At 39.0% G+C, this 27500-nt stretch overlaps 1 protein-coding gene across 4 annotated transcripts in view; it reads left to right on the top strand.

The window, feature by feature from the left end:
* Positions 1-27500, top strand: part of LOC127431907 (band 4.1-like protein 3) — a 66607-nt gene that overhangs the window by 1397 nt on the left and 37710 nt on the right. For all 4 annotated transcript variants that reach the window (XM_051682556.1, XM_051682555.1, XM_051682554.1 and 1 more), the window contains exons 2-11: positions 6546-6685; positions 6773-6964; positions 14297-14401; positions 15923-15965; positions 16055-16130; positions 16354-16572; positions 18230-18317; positions 25494-25646; positions 25751-25848; positions 26015-26190. In XM_051682556.1, the coding sequence (XP_051538516.1) occupies positions 6557-6685; positions 6773-6964; positions 14297-14401; positions 15923-15965; positions 16055-16130; positions 16354-16572; positions 18230-18317; positions 25494-25646; positions 25751-25848; positions 26015-26190 (1279 nt within the window). In that variant the 5' untranslated portion in view covers positions 6546-6556. The remainder of the gene's footprint in view (positions 1-6545; positions 6686-6772; positions 6965-14296; positions 14402-15922; positions 15966-16054; positions 16131-16353; positions 16573-18229; positions 18318-25493; positions 25647-25750; positions 25849-26014; positions 26191-27500) is intronic.

The raw sequence follows: 27500 nt of genomic DNA, 5'->3' as shown, positions 1-27500 counted from the left end.
TAAGTGTAAATAGCAACAAAAAGCATCTTTTTTGCACTAGTTTTAATCAAAACATTGAAGAGATGGGTTGGAATATCTGGGTATGAAATTAATGTTTTTTGGCCACCAGCCACAGTGGCAGGTGAATTCCCAATTTTACCAGCCACTTTGATTTTTTACCAGCCACTTATATATACTGTATAGTATATATACAAGCTCAAAAGAGAAACTTCTTGTTCAAGAACCATTTCTGAGGCTGTACTGAATTATCATGACATATGACAATTCGCCTGTAGTCCCAATGTTGTTGTATGTCATTTGCGTATATCTCCTGAGATGGTCTGAGATCATATACAGCATTCATACACGACACTATTATTGCAAACTGTCCTGAGATGACTGACAGAAAAGAAATAGAGAGAACGCATCATATGCGAGTCCTACAAGACACAGTGTGAGCACCATCGCACCAGTGAAAGAAGTTTCCCTCTGAATACACAGAATCAGACATGCGCATTGACAGCTTTTGTTTCGTCTGTTTTTCAACATATCTTCAAGTGTGTTTCTTCAAGTGTGTGTCTTTGTGTCTATGGAATTTCTTGTTGTATGACACTCCGAGATGTCTTACAGGTCACCTGCCACAGTGGCGGGTAGATGAGCAAAATTACCCGCTAATGTGCATTAAATGCCAGCATTTGGCGGTTGGCGGGTGCTAATATCATACCCTGGTGGGAATATCTGGGGTGGCTTTTGACTGGTTTGTTTCCTACTTGTCAAATAGGAAATTTGTAGTGTCTGTTGGAGATGAGATGTCCTCCTCTTCAGCTATAAGCTCTGGTGTTCCGCAAGGATCACTGTTAGGGCCAATTTTGTTTTCTCTCTATATATGTTACCTCTTGGTTCAGTGATTTGAAAACACAACATTAATTTTTAATGATCTGTCTTGTTTAAATGCTCTTCAAGAGTGTATAATGGATATAAAAAACTGGATGGCATGTAATTTTCTGCAGTTAAATACTGATAAAACAGAGGTTGTCATAATCGGTCATGGTTTTAAAAAGAATCAGATTGAGCCAGCACTTAATCAGGTTGTCCAAAATATTCAGCAGGTGGTGAGAAATTTGGGCATCTATTTTGACACAAATTTACATTTTGAATATTACATCAGGAAGTTAGTTCAGTCTTGTTTTTATCAGTTAAGGAACATTTCCAAGGTTTTTAGGGATACAGAGAAGCTTATTCATGCTTTTATTTCTCCTCGCCTTGATTAATGTAATGCACTGTTTACAACTGAAAATCAACGCACTTTAGCATGGCTACAAGTGCAAAATGCTGCAGTTAGACTTTTGACACTTTTTGATATTACTCCAGTTTTAGCTTCTTTGCATTGGTTACCAATTTATGTTAGGGTTTAAGATTTTATTAATTACATATAATTCATTACATGGGTTGGCGCCTGATTATTTAGTAGAACTTTTAAGATATTATGAAACAGTTAGACCTCTTAGATCATCTTGTCATGAACTGTTGGCTGTTCCAAGATCCAGATACAAAACAAAAGGTGATCAAGCGTTTGTAGTGAACACCCCTCGATTATAGAACAGCCTGCCCTGTGATATTAGATCTGCTGAATCTGTGACTCATTTAAAAACTCATTTGTATAAACTTGCTTTTACTACTTTGTCATTTTTTACCTTATGTTTTACTGAGTGTGTTTTGATTTTATGTTTGGTGATGCACTTTGTGCTAAATTGCTAAAATGTGCAATATAAATAAAGTAATTATTATGAAGTTGTTATTTATTTAGAGTCCCACAGACACCCTACACCAGGCCTATTCAACTGGTGGCCCATGGGCCCATTTGAAATTGTCAGTGGCCCACACGTGGTTGTCAGTTTTCTTGGGGGCTTTTCATACTGTTCACGCTGTTTTTCAATTGCTTTCCTATGTAAACTTGCACTAGACGGACGTAGCCCCATGTCTCGATGTTTGTACAGTGTCTTGTGCAAGAGCGCCACATTTTTAGACACTTTCAGAGGTTGCACTAAAAATAACCATTATCTGTCATTTTGACAGAATGGGAAGATTAAAGAACTAAAATCATGTGCAACTGATAAGCGTGAGTTTGGAGAAACAGAAAAGTTCTATTAATTAATTTCTGAAATCTATTAATTCATTCAGAAGACATAAAGGGACGAAGTTTGTCTTTAAGTTCTGTGTTTCCACTAGACTATTGGAGTGCAAATAGCCGTGCTGTGTGGCAGGTGATATTTACACGTAGTGTAAATAGTAAAAGCACATGAGAGCTAACAGAAGACACAGAAAAACATCTACAAAAACATACTATCAAGTTCTTCATTATGATAAATCAACATGATTCAACAAGACTTTGTTATTTCAGTTGTTGTTTGTTGTGAGTGTTTCAGCACCACGGACAGCAGCAACACATCTCACAGGAAACAGGAAATTATGTCAGAGTGACTAGAGTGCTTTAGTTTAAGTGTGTTGTTCAGCTGTCTGTCCTTCGATGACGTCTCATGAAGATTTCTTCTATTTCTGACTGAATTCTCTCTGGTAATGAGAGCGCAGCTGCACTCACCCTAGATTAGATGATTGTTCTGTTTTAGATCATTGTCACTGTTATTGCTCAGTTCTTTGCTTTTTATTCGGTCTAACGACATCAGTGGAAGCAAAACTACCTACATATATTAGACTGCATCTCACAAAAACATATTGGGGTCACATTTCACTCCAAAATACAAAGCAGTGTTCCTACAGTCATGCAAAACCTAGAAATATCAGGGAATATTAAACTGGTGTTTGCAAGGCCTGGAAAAGTCATGGAAATTTCTATAGTGAACATACATATTAATGAGCTCGATATACTGTAGCTCTTGTCTAGAGTAAAACTTGCTTGGAAGTCATAGTTCGATTACTGAGTCATTATTTTACATCAGTTCAATGAATTAGTCAAATCTATTAGTCTAAGTGATTAATTCCCAAATCAGTCTGAATCAAAACAGCATTAAACTGAATAGTTTTAAACTCTGTATTCAGAAATCAAAAACCCCTTTTATCTGTTTTGAGACATTTTTGGACAATATGGTAAATTTGTAATGCTATAACTTTTGATTGCTTTGTCGGTCCGTGTACTTTTGCGTCCATTCTTTTTTACTTTTTAAACCCAAAAATGAAAAACTAAAAATGCGGTTTCTTCTTTATTGGTTTTAACACTGATGAATAGAATAAACAGATGCAAACTCATTTTCTGTTGATTATTTCATTTTCTATTTAAAAAAGAATAAAGAGAAAGGGGGAAATGGCTCAATTTTAATTTTCTTTCATTGTTTAAAACATTAATTTACGGCTTGAATCTTTGATACGCACATGTGAGCGGCACTGATACACCCCTTATATCTGATTGGTGAACCCGCCCCTTCTTCTGTACTGCCTTAATCCTATCAGTCAGAATTAGAGTTGGGATCGCTCTGCAAATTTGTCTCAGTTTTCATTAAATATTGTCCTGAACCACCACTAACTGTAAACTATGCATGCCATGTATTAGAATCTTACTGCTTGGCACATCATGGTGTTGTTGCGAGGTGTTGCCTCTAATGGACGATGCGTGAGAGATCACAAGCCACACCACTTGGGAGTTGGTCTGTTATATATTATTTTTATTTTTAATAACATTGTATGATTTTGTAGTGACTGTAGTGCCATGTCCCATTGATAAATGTAATGTTCTGTTGCTTTGGATAAAAGCGAATGCTAAATTAATGTTTAGGCATCATGAACATGGAGTGGAGTGGACATAAAATTCTGATAGCTAAGATTCATACTGTAAGTCCGTCGGGACGTGGGACACGGCGTGTAAAATCAGCCTGGATGAACATTTAGTAAATATATTATTAAATGTCAAAAATAAACTTGCTTGGGACAATATTTAATGAAAATTGAGACAAATTTGCAGAGCAGTCCCAACTCTAATATTGGCTGATAGGATTAAGGCAGTACAGAAGAAGGGGCGGGTTCACCAATCAGATGAAAGGGGCGTTTCAGTGCCACTCACATGTGCGTATCAAAGATTCAAGGCGTAAACTAATTTTCTTTAACACTGAAGGAAAACAAAAATGTAGCCTTTTCCCCCAATCTCTTTATTCCTTTTTAAATAGAAAATGAAATGGTCAACAGGAAATCTTTTTGTCATATCAACACAAAAATGTCTCAGATACAGTTGACATGATTGGGAACAAAACAAAAGCAGTTTTTCAGAGCCACCTTATTTTCACACAGAGATATATAATGTCAAATCAGAAAAATAAGAAAAAAAGTAAATGCTTGGCTCAATTTATTTTGTGATTTTCAGCAGTTTCTTAGGCTTAGAGTCTCAGAATGTATCATAATCTATATCATTAAAAAATGTGAAAAGTTTTCTTTAGAATGATACTAAACACTTGATGCTCCTTGTTTCATTTTTCGAGTTATAAGCCTTTAATTTTGGGTATGCCACTGACACAGGAAAACTTTAAAAACACCTTTAAAGGGGCTCAGCGAGTATTGACGCTGACTATCACACCTGGAGTCACGAGTTCGAATCCAGGGTGTGCTGAGTGACTCCAGCCAGGTCTCCTAAGCAACCAAATTGGCCCGGTTGCTAGGGAGGGTAGAGTCACATGGGGTAACCTCCTCGTGGTCGTGATTAGTGGTTCTCGCTCTCAATGGGGCGTGTGGTAAGTTGTGTGTGGATCGTGGAGAGTAGCATGAGCCTCCACATGCTGTGAGTCTCCGCGGTGTCATGCACAACGAGTCACGTGATAAGATGCACGGATTGACGGTCTCAGAAGCGGAGGCAACTGAGATTGAGGTGAGTAACCATGCCACCACAAGGACCTATTAAGTAGTGGGAATTGGGCATTCCAAATAAAACTTAAAAAAAAATCAAAATAAAACACCTTTAAAAGGAGCTTAAATGGTTAATGTCAAGGACAACTCACATATTAAACAGCAAATTCTGTTTGTGGGAATGAATAATTGAATATTCTTTACACTAGTGAACAAGCTCCAATCTAAATCTGAAATCAATTTTAATTTATTCATACACTTGAAAGGTTTTTGTAGATTGGTCTTTCATATTCCTGGTTATGTTTGGTCTGTGACATTTCTTAATAATCCACATGTAATTTCACAGTGCGATAGGAAATGTTCCTCACTCACGGATCGAGACTGAAAGCTTTTTGTTTGCTCATGTGGAACAAATGTCAATATGAATTTGGCCTTTTGTGGTGCCTGGTGTATTGAAATATAAATGTTTCGTCTCTGTATAGATGTTGAGCTCAGCGTTGTGCCACCGATGTTGTGACGGATAGCTGGACATGATGACTGTCTCTTGTGAATTATTGCATTATTACTATTATTATTATTATTATTATTATTATTGCATGTCGCATACAGTACATGTCGTCACTTGGCCGTCACTCATGCATGCTGCAGTTAATTGATGTTTGGGTTTTTGTCTGAGGGTCCGTTCACAAAGGAACAGTCAGTTCTGGCAGTAAATGTAAGAACAGATTTCTCAAGACATTTTTGTATATTTCTTGTGATACTCTTGAGGAGACAGGTGTGAGATTATTGGAGTCTTTTGAGATGCACAGAGACTTGCTCTTCTGGAATAATGTTTTAACTCAAGATACAAAGAATCACATTGACTTACTAAAGCTTCCTGTATCATGAATTTAATATTCTTCAACATCATCTGATCTTCATTTAACACATGCAAGGAGACGCCACACACGCAAACGCAGAATCTATTTTTATCCTTCTTCAGAAATAAAAGCCGGATTGTGATGTAGCACAGGAAATGCAGCTGTTGGCTTCCTGTTCGCTGTGTTTGATGTGATGAAGGTCTTTTCATCTGGTTCCCCTCTTCTCATCTTTATTAATTTATTGGGCTTTGACTTAGAATTCTCTGCTCATGAGTCACTTATGATATAAGGATGCATATCTTGGGGTGGCCTGGGTAGTTCAGTGAGTAAAGATGCTGACTTCCACTTCTGGAGTTTGCGAGTTTGAATCCAGGGTGAGCTGAGTGACTCCAGCCAGGTCTCCTAAGCAACCAATTTGGCCCGGTTGCTAGGGAGGGTAGAGTCACATGGGGTAACCTCCTCGTGGTCGTTATAATGTGGTTCTTGCTCTCGGTGGGGCGTGTGGTGAGTTGTGCGTGGATGCCGTGGAGAATAGTGTGAAGCTTCCACACGTGCTACGTCTCCACGGTAACGCGCTCAACAAGCCACGTGATAAGATGCGTGGATTGACAGTCTCAGACGTGGAGGCAAATGAGATTCGTCCTCTGCCACCTGGATTGAGGCGAGTCACTACGCCACCTCGAGGACTTAGAGCGCATTGGGAATTGGGCATTCCAAATTGGGGAGAAAACAAAAAGGATGCATATCTTGTATAAAATAATATAGAAATAACATTAACATAAACATACATAAAGTTTGCATAGATTATATAAAGTGAGATTGATCTTTTCTCATCTGTGTTGATCTTTCATCTCGTCACAGTTTGATTTGACATGACGACAGAACCAGATAGCAAATCAGAGCAGCAGGGAGCCAGTGCAGCTCCGCCCCATTCGGCCCCGCCCCTTGACAACCAGCTACCTCCTGCTGCTGCACACAGCACACCTGTTAGAAAAGAGCAGGTATGACATCATCTTCAGTCTGCTCACTTCCTGTCAGGTTTCAGGTTTGTTTAATTGATTATGTTTGGGCTTTGTGTTGTTGATCAGGGTGGAGAGCGAGAGGGGGGCGGAGTCCTGCAAGGGAAACCTGATCACCATCCGCCCGAGGACGACCGCACCTCACATTGGTCATCGTCCAGTAAAGTGAGTCGCTCTCCACTGAAAGTGAGCAGGAAACCCAAAAACATGCAGTGCAAAATCAGTCTGCTGGACGGCTCCGACTACACCTGTGTGGTAGAGGTGAGTGAGACATGTGTCACATATAAAAGATGCTCGACTGGAACCACAGCAACCAAACCACATAATTCAAAATGTTCGAGCAAAAAATGCCCCTGTAACGAATTAGTCTATTTTTAACTGTAACATCTGATACAGTTCTTAACATTCTATTATAGTTCAGAAACAAATCTGCCCTCATAAATGTAAATAATGAAAATTAAATCTAGTGGGCAAATTTTACCCCTTAAAGGGGTCATGACATGAAGAATCAAATTTTCCTTAATCTTTTGACATATAAAAGTGTCATTGTACTATAAAAATACACTTTAGGCCCTATTTTAAGAGCGCAAGCATTAAGCCTTAAGTCATAAGCACAAAGTCAGTCAGCATAGCCATGAAGTTTTGGTGTTTTCATGCAAGCATGCACTAAGTCTAAGTGCAAGTGGGTTTGGTGAAATTGCACATGCAAAGCGCTAATGGGCTGGGTCAAGTGCAATTTAATTCTGAGGTAGTGATAGTGGATAAAATGTAGAGAGCCCCTAGGTAGCAGTATATGTTAACATTTGGTTTAAGAGTGATGCTTGGATACACGAAAAGGAAGTGAGTAAAAGACGACTCAGTATACAACTTGTGTCCCCGTGCTTTATTGGTTCTGTTGGATAAAGTTTACTACATGGAGTCAGAAGTGACAATCTGGACCTGCGTCAGAAGACTGTAGAAGATGGACCAGATATTTTCACTGGCACCCCCTGGTAACTTTAACTTTGACGAGCTGAGCTCATGCGCACAATGGATAAAATGGATAAGATGCTTCGAGAGATTCAGGCTTGCGTTGAGGTTGGCTGATAAAGACGAAGGCTATCAGGTAAATACGCTACTTTATGTAATGGAAGAGAAAAGCGGTGACGTTTTTAATACGTTGCCATTGACTGAGCAGCAACGAGCATATTACAGTACTGTAAGGACAGCATTTGCAGATCATTTCATTGGCAAGCACAATGTGATTTACGAACTTTCAAAATTCAACAGTAGATGTCAACAGGTAGGAGATTCGGCTGAAAACTTCATTACAGACCTACACAAACACACACAACATTGCAAGTTCAGTGTGGTTGGAATCAGAGACTCGAAATTGTCGGAAGTATTATAACTAGACCCTGAATTGACGTTGGCTAAGACGATAACACAAGTGAGACAGCAAGTGGAAGTTAAAAAGCAACAGCCATTGTTGAGACAGCGTGAAAATCCTGAACAAAAAGCTGTTAATGTGGATGCAATATCAACACAGAGAAAGGCAAGTCAAAGCTGTCAACAGCAATAAACGGGGCACACACATAAAATGTCTCAACAGAACATATAATACCTACAACATACATGCAAAAGGTGTGGGAAAGGCACCCATACATGGAAACAGGTCCAGCTAAGGAAGCTGAATGCAGAAAATGCAAGAAAACAGGACACTTTGCATCAGTGTGCAGATCAGTCAAGAGGGTTGAGGCCATAGTTGAGGATGAATTGCCTGATGATGTTGCATTCATGGGAGCCATCCCTTAGTTTGTATACTCTAAAAACAGAGATGGGAGACTCAAGCTGAAATAACTAAAGGTGAAAACAAAACAAATCAAGAATTGTTCATCAAAGCTGATCTAGTAATGCCATTACTAGGACTCCCAGCCATACAGGAGCTAAATCTGAGTACAAAGCCATGTTCCCAAGTGTCTTCACTGGGCTGGGTAAGCTGCAAGGGAGCTACAAGATCACATTAGTAGATGGAGCAAGCCCCTACACACTCGCCACACCATGAAGAGTCCCGCTGCCTCTAGTTGAAAAAGTCAAAATGGAGCTACTAAGCATGGAATCCTTGGGAGTCATAAGAAAAATAGAAGAGCCGACTGAGTGGTGCGCAGGGATGGTGGTGGTGCCGAAACCTAATGGTAACATCCGAATCTGCATGGATCTTACAAAACTAAAATGAAAGCGTGTGCAGAGAAAGACATATCCTGCCAGCTGTTGATGACACCTTGGCACAACTAAAAGGCGCTGCTGTCTTTTCTAAACTTGATGCCACATCAGGCTTCTGGCAGATCCAGTTGCATGAAGAATCAGAGCCATTGACCTCTTTCATCACCCTGTTCGGGCGATACTGTTTCCAACATCTCCCATTTGGGATTTCGTCGGCACCTGAACATTTTCAGTTGAGGATTTCCCAGATTATCACAGGCACTAAGGGCACAGTGTGTCATGCTGATGACGAAAGGTTCATTGAAGTGCTTAAGAAAGTTGAGAAAGCAGGGCTCACCCTCAATGAAAAATGTGAGTTTGCAGTGAAGAAAGTAAAGTTCCAAGGTCATGTCATAAGCGCCAATGGGGTGGAAGCTGACCCAGATAAAATCTGTGCCATCACTGACATGCCGGAGCCACAGAACACAAAAGATGTGAGACGCTTCATGGGAATGGTGAATTATGTGGGCAAATTTTCGCCACACCTGCCCACCCTCATGAATCCCCTGCGAGAACCGATAATACATGGACATGGGATGCTCAACAGAAAGCAGCTTTTGAAAGAACAAAAAAAGAGTTCAGTTCTCCTCCAGTTCTTGCACAGTACAGTCCAAACCAAGAAACCATAGTGTCTGCCAATGCCTCATCATATGGGCTTGGAGCAGTCCTTCTGCAGAAGCAAGAAGATGGAGATTGGAGGCCGGTTGTTTATATATCAAGGAGTCTGACATCAGCAGAGTCAAGATATGCACAAATAGAGAAAGAAGCTCTGGCTGTGACGTGGGCTTGTGACCGACTCTGCTAGAGTTTGTATCTGCTAGGACTTGAGTTCACCATCAGAACAGACCACAAGCCATTAATCTCTCTACTGGGCTCCAGGGGGCTGGATGACATACCCCCAAGGATCCTTCCATTCATATTGAGACTTTTCAGATTCAACTATAAGATCATACATGTCCCAGGCAAGCAAAATGTAACAACAACAACATGCACTCTCTCGCTCCCCCCTTGGGTTAGAAAAATCAGTGAAAAGTGACAGCACATTGGAGAGGGAGTGTAATGTCTACATCAGTCATGTCTTACAAAACATACCAGCTTCCAAAACAAAACTTGATCAAATCAGAGAAAAACAGGACAGAGACACAATCTGCAAACAAATAAGTGCTTACACAATAAAGGGTTGGCCTTTACATTGACGAAACATCCGAGATCACCTCTCTCCATACTGGCTTGATCAATATGACAGTCACACTGCTGATGGCCTACTAATGAAAGGGGAGAGAGTAGTAATCCCCAACCATATGTGTCAAGGGATGCTCGAAAAACTCCATGAAGGTCATCAGTGGGTATGTAAGTGTGTAGCATGAGCACAACAGTCATTGTGGTGGCCAGGGATAACCAGGGACATCTGTGAACTTGTAGAGGTGTGACATGTGCTGCCAGTTCTCTCAAACAGAACCTCTAGCTAGAATGCTCACACAGCTACCAGCAAGTTCGTGACAGAAGATCGCAGCTGACATATTCTAGTGGAAAAATAACCACTACATAGTTATTGTGGATTATTACTTGAGGTACATTGAGGTTGCAAATTTACCCACTCTGAAAACAGCCACAACTGTTGAGAGGTTCAAGGTCATCTTTGCTAGATTCGGAGTGCCAGAGATGCTCATGACGGACAATAGCCCTCAGTTCACATCATCTGAATTTGCCTGGATTATGGGTTTCAACATGTGACAAGAAGCCCCAGATACCCACAGTGCAATGGAGAGGCTGAGAGAGCAGTTCGTACAGTCAAGCTACTCCTCAGCAGAAGTAAAGAGCACTCTTGGCGTACATAGCCACTCCACTGGCCCAGGGATCAAGTCCAGCACAGATCCTAATGGGGAGACAAATCTGAACCACGGTCCCCACTGTGCCTGCAAACTTCGAACCTAGGTGGCCAAATCTGGAGGACTTCAGTAGAAGGGACAAAACCTGAAAGCAAAACAGAAGAGGTTGTTTGACACAAGACATCGAGCGAAAAACCTACCTGTTTTTGAACCAGGATGGAAGGTTATGGATAAGAACAGCACGGACAACTGGAATTGTCCAAGGCTCATCCAAAACTCCCAGGTCCTACGACATAGAAACAGACCAAGGCAGCTGCCATCAAAACAGAGCTCACCTGACTGTCCTTCCTGGGTGCAGCAACCCTGAAATGCCAGTTGCAACAGAGAGGTCTGTGCAGTCTAGAGAAGGAGAATACATCACCTGGTCGGGAAGGGTTTCCTGGCCTCCTGTAAAAACGAACCTCTAAAATATAGTGTAGTGAGCTGCTGTCAAGAACAGGGGCAGAATAATCTCCTCAGCATGCTCTGAAGTGTCCAGGCAGTCTACCCTGGCCTTCTAGTGTAGAAAAATAATATTAAAAGTGTTGAAAAGTATTCAATTTGAAGTACTATAGTTTACTCTGAGAGTATGTATGTTAAACCGTTCATTTAAGAAATGGGTGAATAGATGAATAGATTAGATTGGGGGGGGGGTTAATAAGTAAAAGGAGGGATGCAGCGATAGTGGATGAAATGTAGAGAGCCACTAGGTGGCAGTATATGTTAACTTTTGGTTTAAGAATGATGCTTGGATACACAAAAGAAAGTGAGTAAAAGATGACTCAGTATACAACTTATGTCCCGGTGTTTTATTAGATCTGTTGGATAAAGATTACTAGGAGGTTCTTCTCTGGTTATTGCACCATCTGCGTCCTTTTATATAGTCCATTCCCTCAAACACCAGTGATATATACAAAGACAGCACATGCATAAGAAGTTGGTAGTGTAAATGGACTGTATGCAATGAATTAGAAGAATAGAAATATGGACTTATGTTCTTTTGTGCAGTGACTGCATCCTTGATGAATGTCTGGCATATTTCTATGACAGTGACACGTTCTTTTATAGCCTATGCATAGAAAGTGTGATTCTCATTGGGATTTGGATGTATGCGCCCTTAAATTATAGAAAATTTAAGTATAATTAATAATTTTCATCTACTGACACACAAATCATGGCTAGTATTAACAGTGATTGTATCGGAACACACTTCACCAACTTCTTAGAGGCACAAGTGCCGTTTAGCCACACGAGATGAAGCAAACAGGTCTGTGATGCCCTTAGATGTCCGGGGCTGCACGCACACCACAATGGGTGGATCAGCGTGTGTCTACCCTGTGCCGAGAGGCTGGGGATTGCAACTATTTCCCATCAATGAGGAATTCCCAATAAGCACAGGTCATAAGCGCACGTTGATTAAGTCCTTGGCCTTTGTACACACCGCCCATCGCTACTACCGATTGGATGGTTTAGTGAGGTCCTCGTATCGTCCCCGCCAGGGCTCAACGCGGGCCTTGGCGGAGCGCCGAGAAGATGATCAAACTTGACTATCTATAGGAAGTCAAATATATTTCTAAATTCAAATGACACTTCAAACTATATGAAAATATAATCAAAATAATGAAGTCATACCAAATCCAAACATTTTACTCTCTCCAGCTTCTTCCACCGGCTCCATTTGCAGTGACTTAAACGTCACTCTATGACAACAAGTGGAAAAATACCAATATAAATAAGATCATAAATACAATTGTATATGTAAACATAATGATAATAATTGAAAAATAAGCCATGACCATTAGATAGTTTAACACAATCTCATAATATTTTTTTTTCTTCATAAAACGGCTTCAACAGCGATCGTCAGGGATTTAATTTAATGTTCCTCTAAATTTTAAGAGTGGACATGAACTTTATTAGCAGCTGCTGGTGAAATCTCCAAACTGCAAATTCAGGAACTGATTTTAGATTTTGCACTGAGATAAGAAGCGCTTTTGAAACGTCTCAGTGCAATGACTTATTTCTCAGGAAAATAGCAAACTGCACATTGCACCACTTCATTTACATACAATACACCCACAGTTTGCACGCATACATCTCCAGATAGCGCAAACACACCCACCCATGCCACTTGCGCTTTACGCTGGCACAAAAATGTCACTTAGAATTAGTGAAAATTGGATAAGACATTGCGCACAGACGTAGTGTGTAGCCAGAGACTGTTTAGCAGCGACTGTCCAATTCTATTTAAATGAGTGGGAGAAATTGGAATGCCCAACGGTCAACGGATGTAGAAAGGAAGTCTCACCTTACAGTTAAAAAGCCAATCACCTTTTAGATACAGACATCACCTGTCAATCAGTCAATCAACTTGAGAATGCGCATGTGCATTAACTATACAAACCAGGAAAAATTCGCTTTTTTTACCTCAGCGTCGTCTGAGGTAATGAAGAACATTTTATGATTCCAGTGTTGTCAGATTTTATTGCTGATTTGATGTTCTTTCATCATAATCTTGACCAACCGTTTATGAGATTTCGGTGTTTCCCGAAATTCAAGTAGATATGAGCTGCACTGGCATGACTGGAAATAGCTTCCCAAGAGCATCCCAAAGATGGCCGACAGTGGACTTTGGCGTAGCGCTCACGAAAATAGAGCCCTGTAAGTTTCAGAGCTCAAAACTTCCTTCTCACTGCAGAAACAGCATTTGTTGAAACCAAGCTGCCAAAACGACTCGTCCTCTACTTCGTCCACATTGTGATATCACACTGTTTTAGACATTTGCATCTGACCGCCTCCACAACAACAAGTCATCGCCTACTTTACCTTTAATCACATCCGTAGCCCCGCCCAGTGGCAGTGAGCAGAGCAGGTCAATCAAGAGCAGAGAGCCAATCAGAACAGTGGGCGTGTACTCTCAAGTCTTAAAGGAGAAGTAGCACGAAAACAGAGTGTTTCTGACAGAGGGTCAAAATGAGGGTAGAAACTGATCATGTTTTACAAATAGATCGAAAAAACTTTACTAAGATTATAAGTGAACTTCAAGGAATATATAATAATAAAAAAAGGCATGTCATGACTCCTTTAATGTAAAAGTTAATTTCTAACCCTGATTAAACCTACAAATAATCAATCTGATTTTCAATTAAACGTGTTTTGCTGTGCAGCGCAAGTCAGTTTCTGTTATTTCCGTTCTCATATTGACTCTCTGTTGCATCATATGGAACTTTTCATTTCAAATGTATGAATACCTACAGAAATGCAGTTTTTTCACATGTAAGATTTGCTTTGATTCTGAATATGAATTTAATGCAGACAAGAGATTTTCTCAGTGTTTCTACAACTGCACCATGACAAGGGTCCTGAATCTTCAGTTTTCAATCTAATGGTTCAATTTGTTTAATTAGAGCATTTAATCAAGTCAATGAGTGAATATTCAGCAGGTCTTCAGATGTGTTTGACTGGAGTTTTTCTCTCTGTACAGAAGCATGATAAAGGTCAAGTTCTGTTTGATAAAGTCTGTGAACATCTCAACCTGCTGGAGAAAGATTACTATGGTATTACATTCCGCGATGTAGAAAATCAAAAGGTACAATCCATACATATATACATATACATATATAAAGTACATACACACATTTAGTGTAGTCTGAGACCGCTAGTGAAAATGCTAATCTGTTAAAAAAAATTATATTAACAGAATAATAATTTCAGTGGAAAATGCACATGAATTTGAGAATGTTTTAGTATTTATTAACAGCATGCACTGGAGTTACTAATTTATTACATTTGATTAGTCACTTAGAAATAATGCAAAATCTGAAAGATTTTGTGTTCATCTTTTCACAACATTTCTTCATTTTAAGTCTTTCAATATTCCTGAAACTTTCAGTTTATTTCCAAGTTAACTTTTTAAGCTCTGAATTTTTTTTTTTTTTTTTAAGATTTCCGGTTTCAGTGGCATACCCAAAATTAAAGGCTTATGACTCAACCAAAGTGTTTGGTATCATTTTAAAGATATTTTTTCATATTTTTTAATGATATAGATTATGATACATTCAGAGACTCTCAACTTAAGAAACTGCTGAAGAAAAAACAATTTAGCCAAAAATGTACTTTTTTCCAATTATTTTTCTGATTTGACGTTATATATGGGTGTTAACAAGGTGGCTCCGAAAAACTGCTTTTGTTTTGTTCCCAAACATGTCATCTGTATCTGAGAAAAAGTTTGTGTTGATACGACAAAGCAATCAAAAGTTATAACATTACAGAAATAATTTATCATAGTGTCCAAAAACATCTCCAAACAAATAAAACATAATAATTGTACATAAGAACTAATTACACATGCAAACACAACAATGACTAAAGGTTTGCATAGCATGCAGACATGATTTTAGTAATGAGATTTCACAGAATGAGTTTCATTCTGTGCCATTTGAGTCATCATTGAGTCTGTGTCATGTATTTGGCGCCATCTCCTGGTGGTCATATGTAACATTGTGCTTCATGTGGATTATCTAATGATCTATACATCTGATTATCTTGTGTTTGGGCTCATTTTAAAGATAATCACCTCCTCTAATTAATTTATGTTCCGGTTATGTATCATGAAGTTATAAGTGAAAATGTGGCATATTAGCAACACCAACATTATTGTCAAAGACATATACTTAGCTATTACTCGCTATATTTTTGTCTGTGAGTAAAACAAATAGGTTGTATTCTACTCTTTAAGAGCTTTCCAACAACATATGACACATGGATATTTGATCAGTTTGATGTTTTTACTGATTACAATAATTTGTAGAGTGCACATATTTTTTTTTAATAAATCAAAAAACCGGAACATTTCTGATTTGTCTGCAGATTTCAAAGCACTTGTTCAGTTTTGGTCATAATGTCTACATGCATTGTAAAGTAGAGCTTCTAAACTTTCAAACGATACATATTTGGTGTTGGTCAAGACTGGAGTTATTAATATATTGACAAATCTATTTTTTTCTATTTCTCCCGAGCTTAAAGGGAAAAATCACACTATTTTACAATGAAGCTTTAAACACTAACATGGTGAACATGTGATGTAAATAATGTGAATGTTTGATTTCAGAACTGGTTAGATCCGATCAAAGACATGAAGAAACAGATCCGAGGTAAATGATTCTTCTGAACACAATATCTCTTCTGTCTGCAGTTATGGGACAGATGACTGTAGGTTATTATTTTTCTCATTTCTCTGCAGGAGTCGCCTGGAATTTCTCCTTTAATGTGAAGTTTTACCCTCCTGAACCCACGCTGCTCTCTGAAGATATTACACGGTCAGAATAATTTCAACTCTCATGAAAGAAAACACAACCTACTTGTCTCTTACATATTACTCTGTCTTTCAGTTCAGTTCACAACAAACAGTGAGAAGTTATGCAAATTATATCAAAGTAAAATATCAATAGTGAAAAAGTAGAACAGAGAAGAAATGAAAGAATATAAAAATAATGCAGAGTAAAGTAAGAAAGTAGTAATCTGTATGTGTGTGTTTGTCAGATATTACCTGTGTTTACAGTTGAGGGATGATATCGTATCGGGTCGTCTGCCATGTTCGTTTGCCACTCACACAGTTCTGGGCTCGTATACAGTGCAGTCGGAGTTGGGCGATCACGATCCAGATGAGTATGGCGCTGATTACGTCAGCGAGTTTCGTTTCGCACCTTATCAGACCAAAGAGATGGAGGAGAAGATCATGGACCTGCACAAGAACTACAAGTGAACATTAGTGTTTGTGCTGTTAACTCACTATATTATACAGTGACAGTTAAACTTTATGTTGTTTAATGCATGTGACCACATCTGTATGGGTCAAAGGTCTGAGAGTTGACCTTCACACCAGGGGTCATGATTTAAAGTTCAGAAAAAAGGTTGCTCTCCTCAAACTTGACTCTATTTACTTTCTTAATACATGTTTCTGGTCTTACTGTGCACAATTCATCAGTGCAGGTCATTCTAAAAAAAAAAAAAAAAAAAAACTTGAGCCAAAAATTTACTATTTTTCTGATTTGACATGATATATCTCTGGGTGTAAATAATGTGGCTCTGAAAAACTACTTTTGTTTTGTTTCCAATGATGTCAACTGTATCTGAGAAAAATGTTGTGTTGATACGACAAAGCAATCAAAAATTATAGCATTACAACAATAATTTATCATAGTGTCCAAAAACATCTCAATGTCTAAAACCCCCTAAACCTGTCTAAAAACATCTCCAAACAAATAAAACATAATAATTGTACATAAGAACTAATTACACATGCAAACACAACAATGACTAAAGGTTTGCATAGCATGCAGACATGATTTTAGTAATGAGATTTCACAGAATGAGTTTCATTCTGTGTCATTTGAGTCATCATTGAGTCTGTGTCATGTATTTGGCGCCATCTCCTGGTGGTCATATGTAACATTGTGCTTCATGTGGATTATCTAATGATCTATACATCTGATTATCTTGTGTGTGGACTCGTTTGAAATATAATCACCTCCTCTAAATAATGCTGCGTGATATTTTATGTCCCGTTTATTTTTCGGGAAGTTTTAAGCAAAAATGCGGCATATAAGCAACACCAACATAATTGTCAAAGACATATACTTAGCTATTACTCACTATATTTTTATCTGTGAGTAAAACAAATAGGCTGGTTGTATTCTACTCTTTGAGAGCTTTCCAACAACATATGACACATGGACTATTTGATCAGTTTGATGTTTTTACTGATTGGAATAATATGTACAGTGCAGATTGTTTTATAAATGATCAAAACAAAACACTTCTGATTTATCTGAAAATTTCAAAGCATTTGTTCAGTTTTGGTCATAATGTCTACATGCATTGTAAAGTAGAGCTTCTAAGCTTTCAAATGATACCTATTTTGTGTTAGTCAAGACTGTAGTTATTAATATTGTGACGATAATTTTTTCCCCCCGTGGGAAACATACGAGCTTAAAGGGTTAATGGTGTGAAGTGTCTCTATATGACAGGTGGATGAAAAATAAAGAGGGCTTGATGACGTCAGCTGAAAAAGAAAGTCGGTTCTGAGGCAGAGTATCACAATAAGTCTAGAGAAATGTATTACGAATTTAGAAATTATGTAGACTTTAACCAGTAATATCATCGTTGAACATGTTTCCATCCTATCAAATCTCAATGGCTAAAACAAAGACCTGTTCTACGTCATTTCCCACTGAATATTCAGTTTCATTGGAAATGTGTCACACATGAGTTGTGAAAGCCGCTTCAAGTTGACTTTAAAGAACAGAAGTCAAAACAGAATAAATCGTATCAGATTAAAGGTTTTATAGTGTTTATATATGAGCCAGAGCATACAGAATGAACTGTTTACTCATGACTGTCTCTGTCTCTCTCTCAGAGGAATGACACCAGCAGAAGCTGAAATGCATTTCCTGGAGAATGTAAAGAAATTGTCAATGTACGGAGTCGACCTCCATCATGCAAAGGTACAAGCGAAACACACACAAACCATTTTGATCTCAGAACAGTTGTGTTTACCTCTCTCTACAGGACAGATAAATGATAACTGTCAGCCCAAAGATCTCCTTTGATTTGTTTGAATCTTTAAGTGAGATCAATAAAACGAAATGATAATCTTTTAATACACGTGTGTCTGTATTATTATCATCACACACACTACAGTATATCTGCACATACAGATGGATCCAGAGCCTTTAAAACACTCACTGACGCCTCACAAGAGATATTAAATCAGTGTTTTCTGTTCAGTGTTTATTGTTGTGTGTGTTTCTGGTGTCAGTCGATCTGTCAGTGTTGTGATTTTGCCTCGAGCGAGTCAAACTGAGTCACACTCGACTGTGACCAAATATTGACAATCACACATTTGGTCTTATATAAATGTTTAGTTCAATAGTTCTTGCTGACAAAGCATGCAGTTATATCAGTGGTCTGAGGATGAGAAAAATAATCAACTGTGCGTACATAAAACAAAAGAAAATATTACGAAATGTGAGCTCATGTAATGTGTATAGCAGTTATATTTCTAAAGCAACTCTGTCAAACTCTGAGGAGGACTGCGTCTCATACGCCTTTAGTGAGCACTCGCTCTTAAAGATGCATGTCTGTGCCATCACCAGTGGTGTTTATCATTAGTAGATGACTTGATTAGTTTTCAGTGGTTTTCAGTGGTGTTATCAATAGTAGATATTGATTAGTTTTTTATTTGACTTAATAAATAATCTTTTAATATTAACATACAAAACTAAAAGTACTGTACGCTTATTTAAAAAAAAAAAAATAAATTCTCCCCTTTTCTCCCCAATTTTTCATGCCCAATTCCCAATGCGCTCTAAGTCCTCGTGGTGGCGTAGTGACTCGCCTCAATCCAGGTGGCGGAGGACGAATCTCAGTTTCCTCCGCATCTGAGACCGTCAATCCGCGCATCTTATCACGTGACTTGTTGTGCACGTTACCACGGAGATGTAGCGCGTGTGGAGGCTTCACGCTATTCTCCACGGCATCCACGCACAACTCACCACATGCCCCACCGAGAGCGAGAACCGCATTATAGCGACCACGAGGAGTTTACCCCATGTGACTCTACCCTCCCTAGCAACCGGGCCAATTTGGTTGCTTAGGAGACCTGACTGGAGTCACTCAGCACACCCTGGGATTCGAACTAGCGAACTAGCGAACTCCAGGTGTGGTAGTCAGCGTCAATACTCGCTGAGATACACAGGCCCCAGTACTGTATGTTTATTAACAGCGTAAGATAAAAGGTATTTCAAATGCCCTCCTATACAAAAATCTGATATATGGCAATAAACATAAATATAAAACTATGGTCTCTATTTTTGTGAGTGCGTAAAGCATTCGTGAGAACGCTAATTCTAGATGCAGTTTCATGCCAGCGCAAAGGGCAAATGGGCATGGTGGGAGTGTTTGTGCTTCTGTGGGTGTATTGTATGTAAATGAAGTGGCGCAAAGTGCAATTTGTTCTTCCATAATAATACTTACATTCTCTATAATTTAACGGAGTGTACATCCATATCCTGAACCACATTTTCCATGCGTATAAAAGGAACGTGTTCCCATTTAACAAGGACACACCAAATAATGTGAATCCATATTTCTATTCTTCTAATTCACTGCATACAATACATTTACACTACCAACTTCTTATGCATGTGCTGTCTTTGTATATATCACTGGTGTTTGAGGGAATGGACTATATAATAGTGCTGGAGAAGAACCTCCATTGCGCGGGCGATTTCGCCAAACCCACTTGCGCCTAGACTTAGCGCTCGCTTGTAGGAAAATACCAACACTTCATGGCCATGCCCATTGACTTTGCACTTATAAGTTAAGGCATTGCGCTGTGCTTAATGCTTGCACGCTTAAGATAGGGCCCTATAGTTCATATATTTGGACATATACACTATATTGCCAAAAGTATTCGCTCATCTGCCTTTAGACGCATATGAACTTAAGTGACATCCCATTCTTAATCCATAGGGTTTAATATGACGTTGGCCCACCCTTTGCAGCTATAACAGCTTCAACTCTTCTGGGAAGGCTTTCCACAAGGTTTAGGAGTGTGTTTATGGGAATTTTTGACCATTCTTACAGAAGCGCATTTGTGAGGTCAGACACTGATGTTGGACGAGAAGGCCTGGCTCACAGTCTTCGCTCTAATTCATCCCAAAGGTGCTCTATCGGGTTGAGGTCAGGACTCTGTGCAGGCCAGTCAAGTTCTTCCACACCAAACTCGCTCATCCATGTCTTTATGGACCTTGCTTTGTGCACTGGTGCGCAGTCATGTTGGAACAGGAAGGGGCCATCCCCAAACTGTTCCCACAAAGTTGGGAGCATGGAATTGTCCAAAATCTCTTGGTATGCTGAAGCATTCAGAGTTCCTTTCACTGGAACTAAGGGGCCAAGCCCAGCTCCTGAAAAACAACCCCACACCATAATCCCCCCTCCACCAAACTTCACAGTTGGCACAATGCAGTCAGACAAGTACCGTTCTCCTGGCAACCGCCAAACCCAGACTCATCCATCAGATTGCCAGATGGAGAAGCGTGATTCGTCACTCCAGAGAACGCGTCTCCACTGCTCTAGAGTCCAGTGGCGGCGTGCTTTACACCACTGCATCCGACGCTTTGCATTGCACTTGGTGATGTATTGCTTGGATGCAGCTGCTCGGCCATGGAAACCCATTCCATGAAGCTCTCTACGCACTGTTCTTGAGCTAATCTGAAGGCCACATGAACTTTGGAGGTCTGTAGCGATTGACTCTGCAGAAAGTTGGCGACCTCTGCGCACTATGCGCCTCAGCATCCGCTGACCCCGCTCTGTCATTTTACGTGGCCTACCACTTCGTGGCTGAGTTGCTGTCATTCCCAATCGCTTCCACTTTGTTATAATACCACTGACAGTTGACTGTGGAATATTTAGTAGTGAGGAAATTTCACGACTGGACTTGTTGCACAGGTGGCATCCTATCACAGTACCACGCTGGAATTCACTGAGCTCCTGAGAGCGGCCCATTCTTTCACAAATGTTTGTAGAAGCAGTCTGCATGCCTAGGTGCTTCATTTTATACACCTGTGGCCATGGAAGTGATTGGAACACCTGAATTCAATTATTTGGACGGGTGAGCGAATACTTTTGGCAATATAGTGTATGTAGGCTACATAGCCTATTTGAATTGGATTGTAATATAGGGAAATTTATGAAAACAGACATTTGTGTAGTATTTTGAATTTTTATATTTTTTGCATATTTGTGCACGTATATGACTTTTTTGATCATATATTTTGATACATCAGAATTCTGTGTGGGTTTAACCTGAAAAATGAATTTACATTTTACTAAAAAAAAACTAAAAAACAAACCCTGACATGGCAATCCGCCTCCTCATTTCAAAACTAAACTCTAAACTCATCTGATCTCTGCCGATATTTGTGCACAGATGATGTTTCATATCATCACATTTAGTCATTAAAGGGATAGTTCACCCAAAAATGAAAATTCTGTCATCATTTCCTCACCCTCATGTCATCCCAGATGTTTATGACTTTCTTTCTTCTGCAGAACACAAATGAAGATTTTTACAAGAATATTTCAGCTCTGTAGGTCCATACAATGCAAGTGAATGGTGACCAGAACTTTGAAGCTCAAAAAAGCACCTAAAGGCAGCATAAAAGTAATCCATACGACTCCAGTGGTTTAATCCATGTCTTCAGAAGTGACATGATAGCTGTGTGTGAGAAACAGATCAATATTTAAGTCCTTCATTACTATAAATTCTACTACCTGCCCAGTAGGTGGTAATATGTGTGAAGAATGCAAATCGGCAAAAACTAAAGTGAAAGTGGAGATTTATAGTAAATAAGGACTTTATATATATATATATATATTTCTTTTTCTCACCCACAGCTATCATGTCACTTCTGAAGACATTAATTAAACCACTGGAGTCGTATGGATTACTTTTATGCTGCATTGATGTACTTGTTAGAGCTTCAAAGTTCTGGTCACCATTCACTTGCATTGTATGGACCTACAGAGCTGAAATATTCTTCTAAAAATCTTTATTTGTGTTCTGCAGAAGAAAGAAAGTCATACACATCAGGGATGACATGAGGGTGAGTAAATGATGAGAGAATTTTCATTTTTGTTTGAACTATCTCTTTAATAAGCCTAAAAGAGAAACAATAAAACAGATGAATGACTGATGGTGTGCGTGACATTCGGTTAGATCAGCCGATCTTCTTTTCTCCTTCTCTACTGATGGTCTAGTTGATAGGACGATTCTTTCACTGCTTCTCTCCAGCTAAAGGAGAGGTAAGCGTCATTTGTGTGTATATATATGTGTGTGTGTTTGTGTTAGTGTGTATGTGTTTGTGTTTGTGCGTGTGTGTTTGTGTGTGTGTGTGTTTGTGTGTGTGTGTGTGTGTTGTGTGTGTGTGTGTGTGTGTTTGAGTGTGTGTATGTGTGTGTGTGTGTGTGTGTTTGTGTGTGTGTGTGTGCATGTGTTTGTGTGTGTGTGTGTGCGTGTGTTTGTGTGTGTGTTTGTGAGTGTGTTTGTGTGTGTGTGTGTGTGTTTGTGTGTGTGTGTGTGTGTGTGTGTGTGTGTGTGTGTGTGTTTGAGTGTGTGTGTGTGTTTGAGTGTGTGTGTGTGTGTGTTTGAGTGTGTGAGTGTGTGTGTGTGTGTGTGTTTGTTTGTGAGTGTGTTTGTGTGTGTGTGTGTTTGTGAGTGTGTTTGTGTGTGTGTTTGTGAGTGTGTTTGAGTGTGTGTGTGTGTTTGAGTGTGTGTATGTGTGTGTGTGTGTTTGTGTTTGAGTGTGTGTGTGTGTGTGTGTGTGTGTGTGTGTGTTTGAGTGTGTGAGTGAGTGTGTGTGTGTGTGTTTGAGTGTGTGAGTGTGTGTGTGTGTGTTTGAGTGTGTGAGTGTGTATGTGTGTGTGTGTGTGTTTGAGTGTGTGAGTGTGTGTGTGTGTGTGTGTGTTTGAGTGTGTGTGTGTGTTTGTGTTTGAGTGTGTGTGTGTGTGTGTTTGAGTGTGTGAGTGTGTGTGTGTGTGTGTGTGTGTTTGTGAGTGTGTTTGTGTGTGTGTGTGTGTGTTTGAGTGTGTGAGTGTGTGTGTGTGTGTGTGTGTGTGTGTGAGTGTGTGTGTGTGTGTGTTTGAGTGTGTGTGTGTGTGTGTGTGTGTGTTTGAGTGTGTGTGTGTGTGTGTTTGAATGTGTGTGTGTGTGTTTGAGTGTGTGTGTTTGTGTGTGTTTGAGTGTGTGTGTGTGTGTGTGTGTGTGTGTTTGAGTGTGTGTGTGTGTGTGAGTGTGTGTGTGTGTGTGTGTGTGTGTGTGTGTGTGTGTGTTTGAATGTGTGTGTGTGTGTTTGTGTGTGTTTGAGTGTGTGTGTGTGTGTGTGTTTGAGTGTGTGTGTGTGTGTGTGTGTGTGTGTGTGTTAATCCTGTCTGACCTGTCTTTGTGCATGGACTGAAGTCATTGTCTGTGCAAAGACTGTTTTTACCTTCAGATTTCCCATGTACATTTAAACAGAAAACCTCTTCCTGTCACATGGCCGTACATCACAGGAGATTAGAGCCCTACCCATAGCAAAGAAAAGTCATAGATGAGATCTCTTTATTATCTCAACTCTTTCTCAGAGACAGCAATGTGATGAAATGGAGAATTTTGCTGAAGTCTTCTGCATCTCCTGAGAAAAAGGCTCCAGTAATCTCACATGTGTCTCCTTTTGAGTTGAGAGATCTTAACAATGTCTCAAACTGTGCTCTGATTTGCTTAAGATACCTTAGTCTGCAATCAAAAATCAGAGATCTCAATATGAACTCAAACATTTATCATCAAATTCTCACAAGAGCAAATGATCTGAATTATGCCACACACATTAGTTTTATAGCTCTATACACTTACTGTATGTCAACAATTGACTCATTTGTGTCTGTTTATATTTCTCCAAAGGAATTTTAGGAGAAACATCTGAGACAATGTTTATAGTAAATTAGACATAACTGATGACTCAATTAAGTGTCCTGAGCTATGAAAGAGCAACATCTGAGCAATAAACATCTAGAAAAGCTTCATCATTGTTCATGATTCAGTTTTGTCCAGTTGATGTTCTCCAAATACCCATTAGAGATGTGAGTTGTGCCCATTTTCCCCCACATGATTCTTGTGTGATATAAAGTATTCAGATGTATCTTTATAGAAAACTAGATGAGTTAGTTAGTTAGTTAGGTACTAAGTAAGTTAGTTAGTTAGCCAGCTAGCTAGTTAGTTAGTTAGTTAGGTAGTTAGTTAGTTAGCCAGCTAGCTAGTTAGTTAGTTAGTTAGTTAGCAAGCTAGTTAGTTAGTTAGTTAGTTAGTTAGCCAGATAGTTAGTTAGTTAGTTAGCCAGCTAGTTAGTTAGTTAGTTAGTTAGCCAGCTAGCTAGTTAGTTAGTTAGTTAGTTAGTTAGTTAGTTAGTTAGTTAGTTAGCCAGCTAGCTAGTTAGTTAGCCAGCTAGCTAGTTAGTTAGTTAGTTAGTTAGTTAGCCAGCTAGCTAGATAGTTAGCCAGCTAGTTAGTTAGTTAGTTAGTTAGCCAGCTAGTTAGTTAGTTAGTTAGTTAGTTAGCCAGCTAGCTAGTTAGTTAGTTAGTTAGTTAGCCAGCTAGTTAGTTAGTTAGTTAGTTAGTTAGCCAGCTAGTTAGTTAGTTAGCCAGCTAGCTAGTTAGTTAGTTAGTTAGCCAGCTAGTTAGTTAGTTAGTTAGTTAGTTAGTTAGCCAGATAGTTAGTTAGTTAGTTAGTTAGTTAGCCAGCTAGTTAGTTAGTTAGTTAGTTAGTTAGCCAGCTAGCTAGTTAGTTAGTTAGTTAGTTAGTTAGTTAGCCAGCTAGTTAGTTAGAATGCTTTGTCAAGCTATCATAATAAGCAAATCAGTTCAAGATGATTCTATTTGTATTTTTGTACTCGTTCCAAAAAACTGCAACTACATTTACCAGACAAGCCAAAGATGTTTGATCTTCACTCATGAACTAGAGAAAATTGAAATATTTAATTCAATCATCATTCATATATTTAAGGACTCATTCAGAAGCCAGACATTTGTGCATGATTGGTGTTTAGAATGATGACTAGCACCTCTCTAATCCAATCATTTGTCAGGATTCAGAGGGCGTGGAGATCATGTTGGGCGTGTGTTCCTCCGGCCTCCTCGTCTACCGTGACAGACTTCGCATCAACCGCTTCGCCTGGCCCAAAGTCCTGAAGATCTCCTACAAACGCAATAACTTCTACATCAAGATCCGGCCGGGCGAGGTGAGAACTCCAAACATAAACACTTCTGCTGTAGTTTGCATTTGTCATTTTGATGGTACTTCATGAGGTGGACTGAAAATAGAACATATGTTTTATATGTTCAGTTCGAACAGTTTGAAAGCACAATCGGCTTTAAACTACCCAATCACAGAGCAGCCAAGAGACTGTGGAAAGTTTGTGTGGAGCACCACACCTTCTTTAGGTAAGAACTGCACCATGTGTTTGCTGTGACGCATTAAAATGATCCATTAATGCAAATAATTTCTCTGTACTTTGATTTTAATGACTTTTTAAATTGTCTATATTTCCATCAACTGGGCCAGTTTTTTGGTTTTGAGCTGGAGGTTTTAAAAAGTTTTTCTCAACAGGTTGGTTTCTCCAGAAATGCCACCTAAGAAGTTCCTCACACTTGGTTCCAAGTTTCGCTACAGCGGCAGAACGCAGGCTCAGACGAGACGGGCCAGTTCTCAGATAGTTCGTCCAGCGCCGTATTTCGAGCGATCCTCCAGCAAACGTTACACAATGTCTCGAAGTCTAGATGGAGGTATGTTTACTTTTGATTCTCTCTCTTAAAGTGCACTGTAGGATGTTCTTATTAATTTACACCCATCTGAATACACATACTGTACTGCACTATTATATGAAATCACACTATTAGCGTGGACAGTCAATATAAAAATATATTGTATATTATAAAGTCTTTCTACAGCAGTTAGTTTGGATGTCTGTTGTCAGTCACATTCCCAGAATCATAATGGTCCAGTCATCAGCTGCACTGACACTCTGAGAGTATTACTGCAGACTAGAGCCGGTCGGTATGACACTATATACTGCACCACAGAAAGAAGAATTGTGTCAGCTAGTAGAGATTCTGCTGTTTAATTTATACCATGACAGATATTTCCACAGGACTGCTTTACATTACACTGCAAAAAAAAACAATTACTGAATATTTTTGTTTTATTTTCTATTAAAAACATCGAAACGATCCTTAAAACAAGAAAAAATGACTGGAGAAGCAGAATGGTGTAAGATAATAAGTCTTGTTTTCAGAGAAATCATACCAAAATTGGTAGGGTTTATGCTTAAATCAAGAAAAAACTATTTACCAATGGAGTAACAAACATAAGCTTGTTTTCCCTTTGAATCAAGTTTTTTTCTGACCCCTTTGACAAATAGTTTTTTCTTGAATTAATTATAAACATGACTAAACTGTGTTACATTTCTCAGAAAACAAGACAAAATATATAGTCATTTTGCTTCACAAGTACAGTAAACGAATTTTGTTTTAAGAAGTTTTTGATATTTTTTACTGGAAAATAATGCAGAAATACTCACTAAGAAAATGTTTGTTTTTTTTTGTGTTTTTTTTGTAGTGTATTTACACAGCAAAGGAAGAAACATGAATATGAATTTCTGAGCCAATACTAATAACCAATCATTTTACTTTTTGCCTTTTAACCCTTTCGCTTTTTAACCCTGGAGCTTTTTAACCCTTTCGCTTTTTAACCCTGGAGCTGCCAGCTAATTAATTAAAAACAACTCACTTAAGACAAAGAATATGTCGTTCAAAAGATGGAATCTGAACTTGATCTGATCAACTCTTCACTGCTGATATTTAGGGTTTGTAGGATAAAATGTAAACCAGAAGTGTGACTATATTTGAATTGAATTATTTGAGTGGTAATCCTTGGCATCGTGTCCATTTATATGAGTATTTATGGCAATCCTGATGAATCCTGATAAGTTACGATATGCCTTTTTCCGTATACAGTGCATAGAAGTTGAATAATCCTCACAGAGCGACACAAGATGTTAACTTGGCTAAAAACACTAGTTTGTCTCAAACAGAGA

The sequence above is a fragment of the Myxocyprinus asiaticus genome, chromosome 41 (assembly GCF_019703515.2).
Source record: "Myxocyprinus asiaticus isolate MX2 ecotype Aquarium Trade chromosome 41, UBuf_Myxa_2, whole genome shotgun sequence".
NCBI lineage: Eukaryota > Metazoa > Chordata > Actinopteri > Cypriniformes > Catostomidae > Myxocyprinus > Myxocyprinus asiaticus.
Note: the sequence above shows the minus strand (reverse complement) of the source record. Positions and strands in the feature narration are given on the sequence as shown.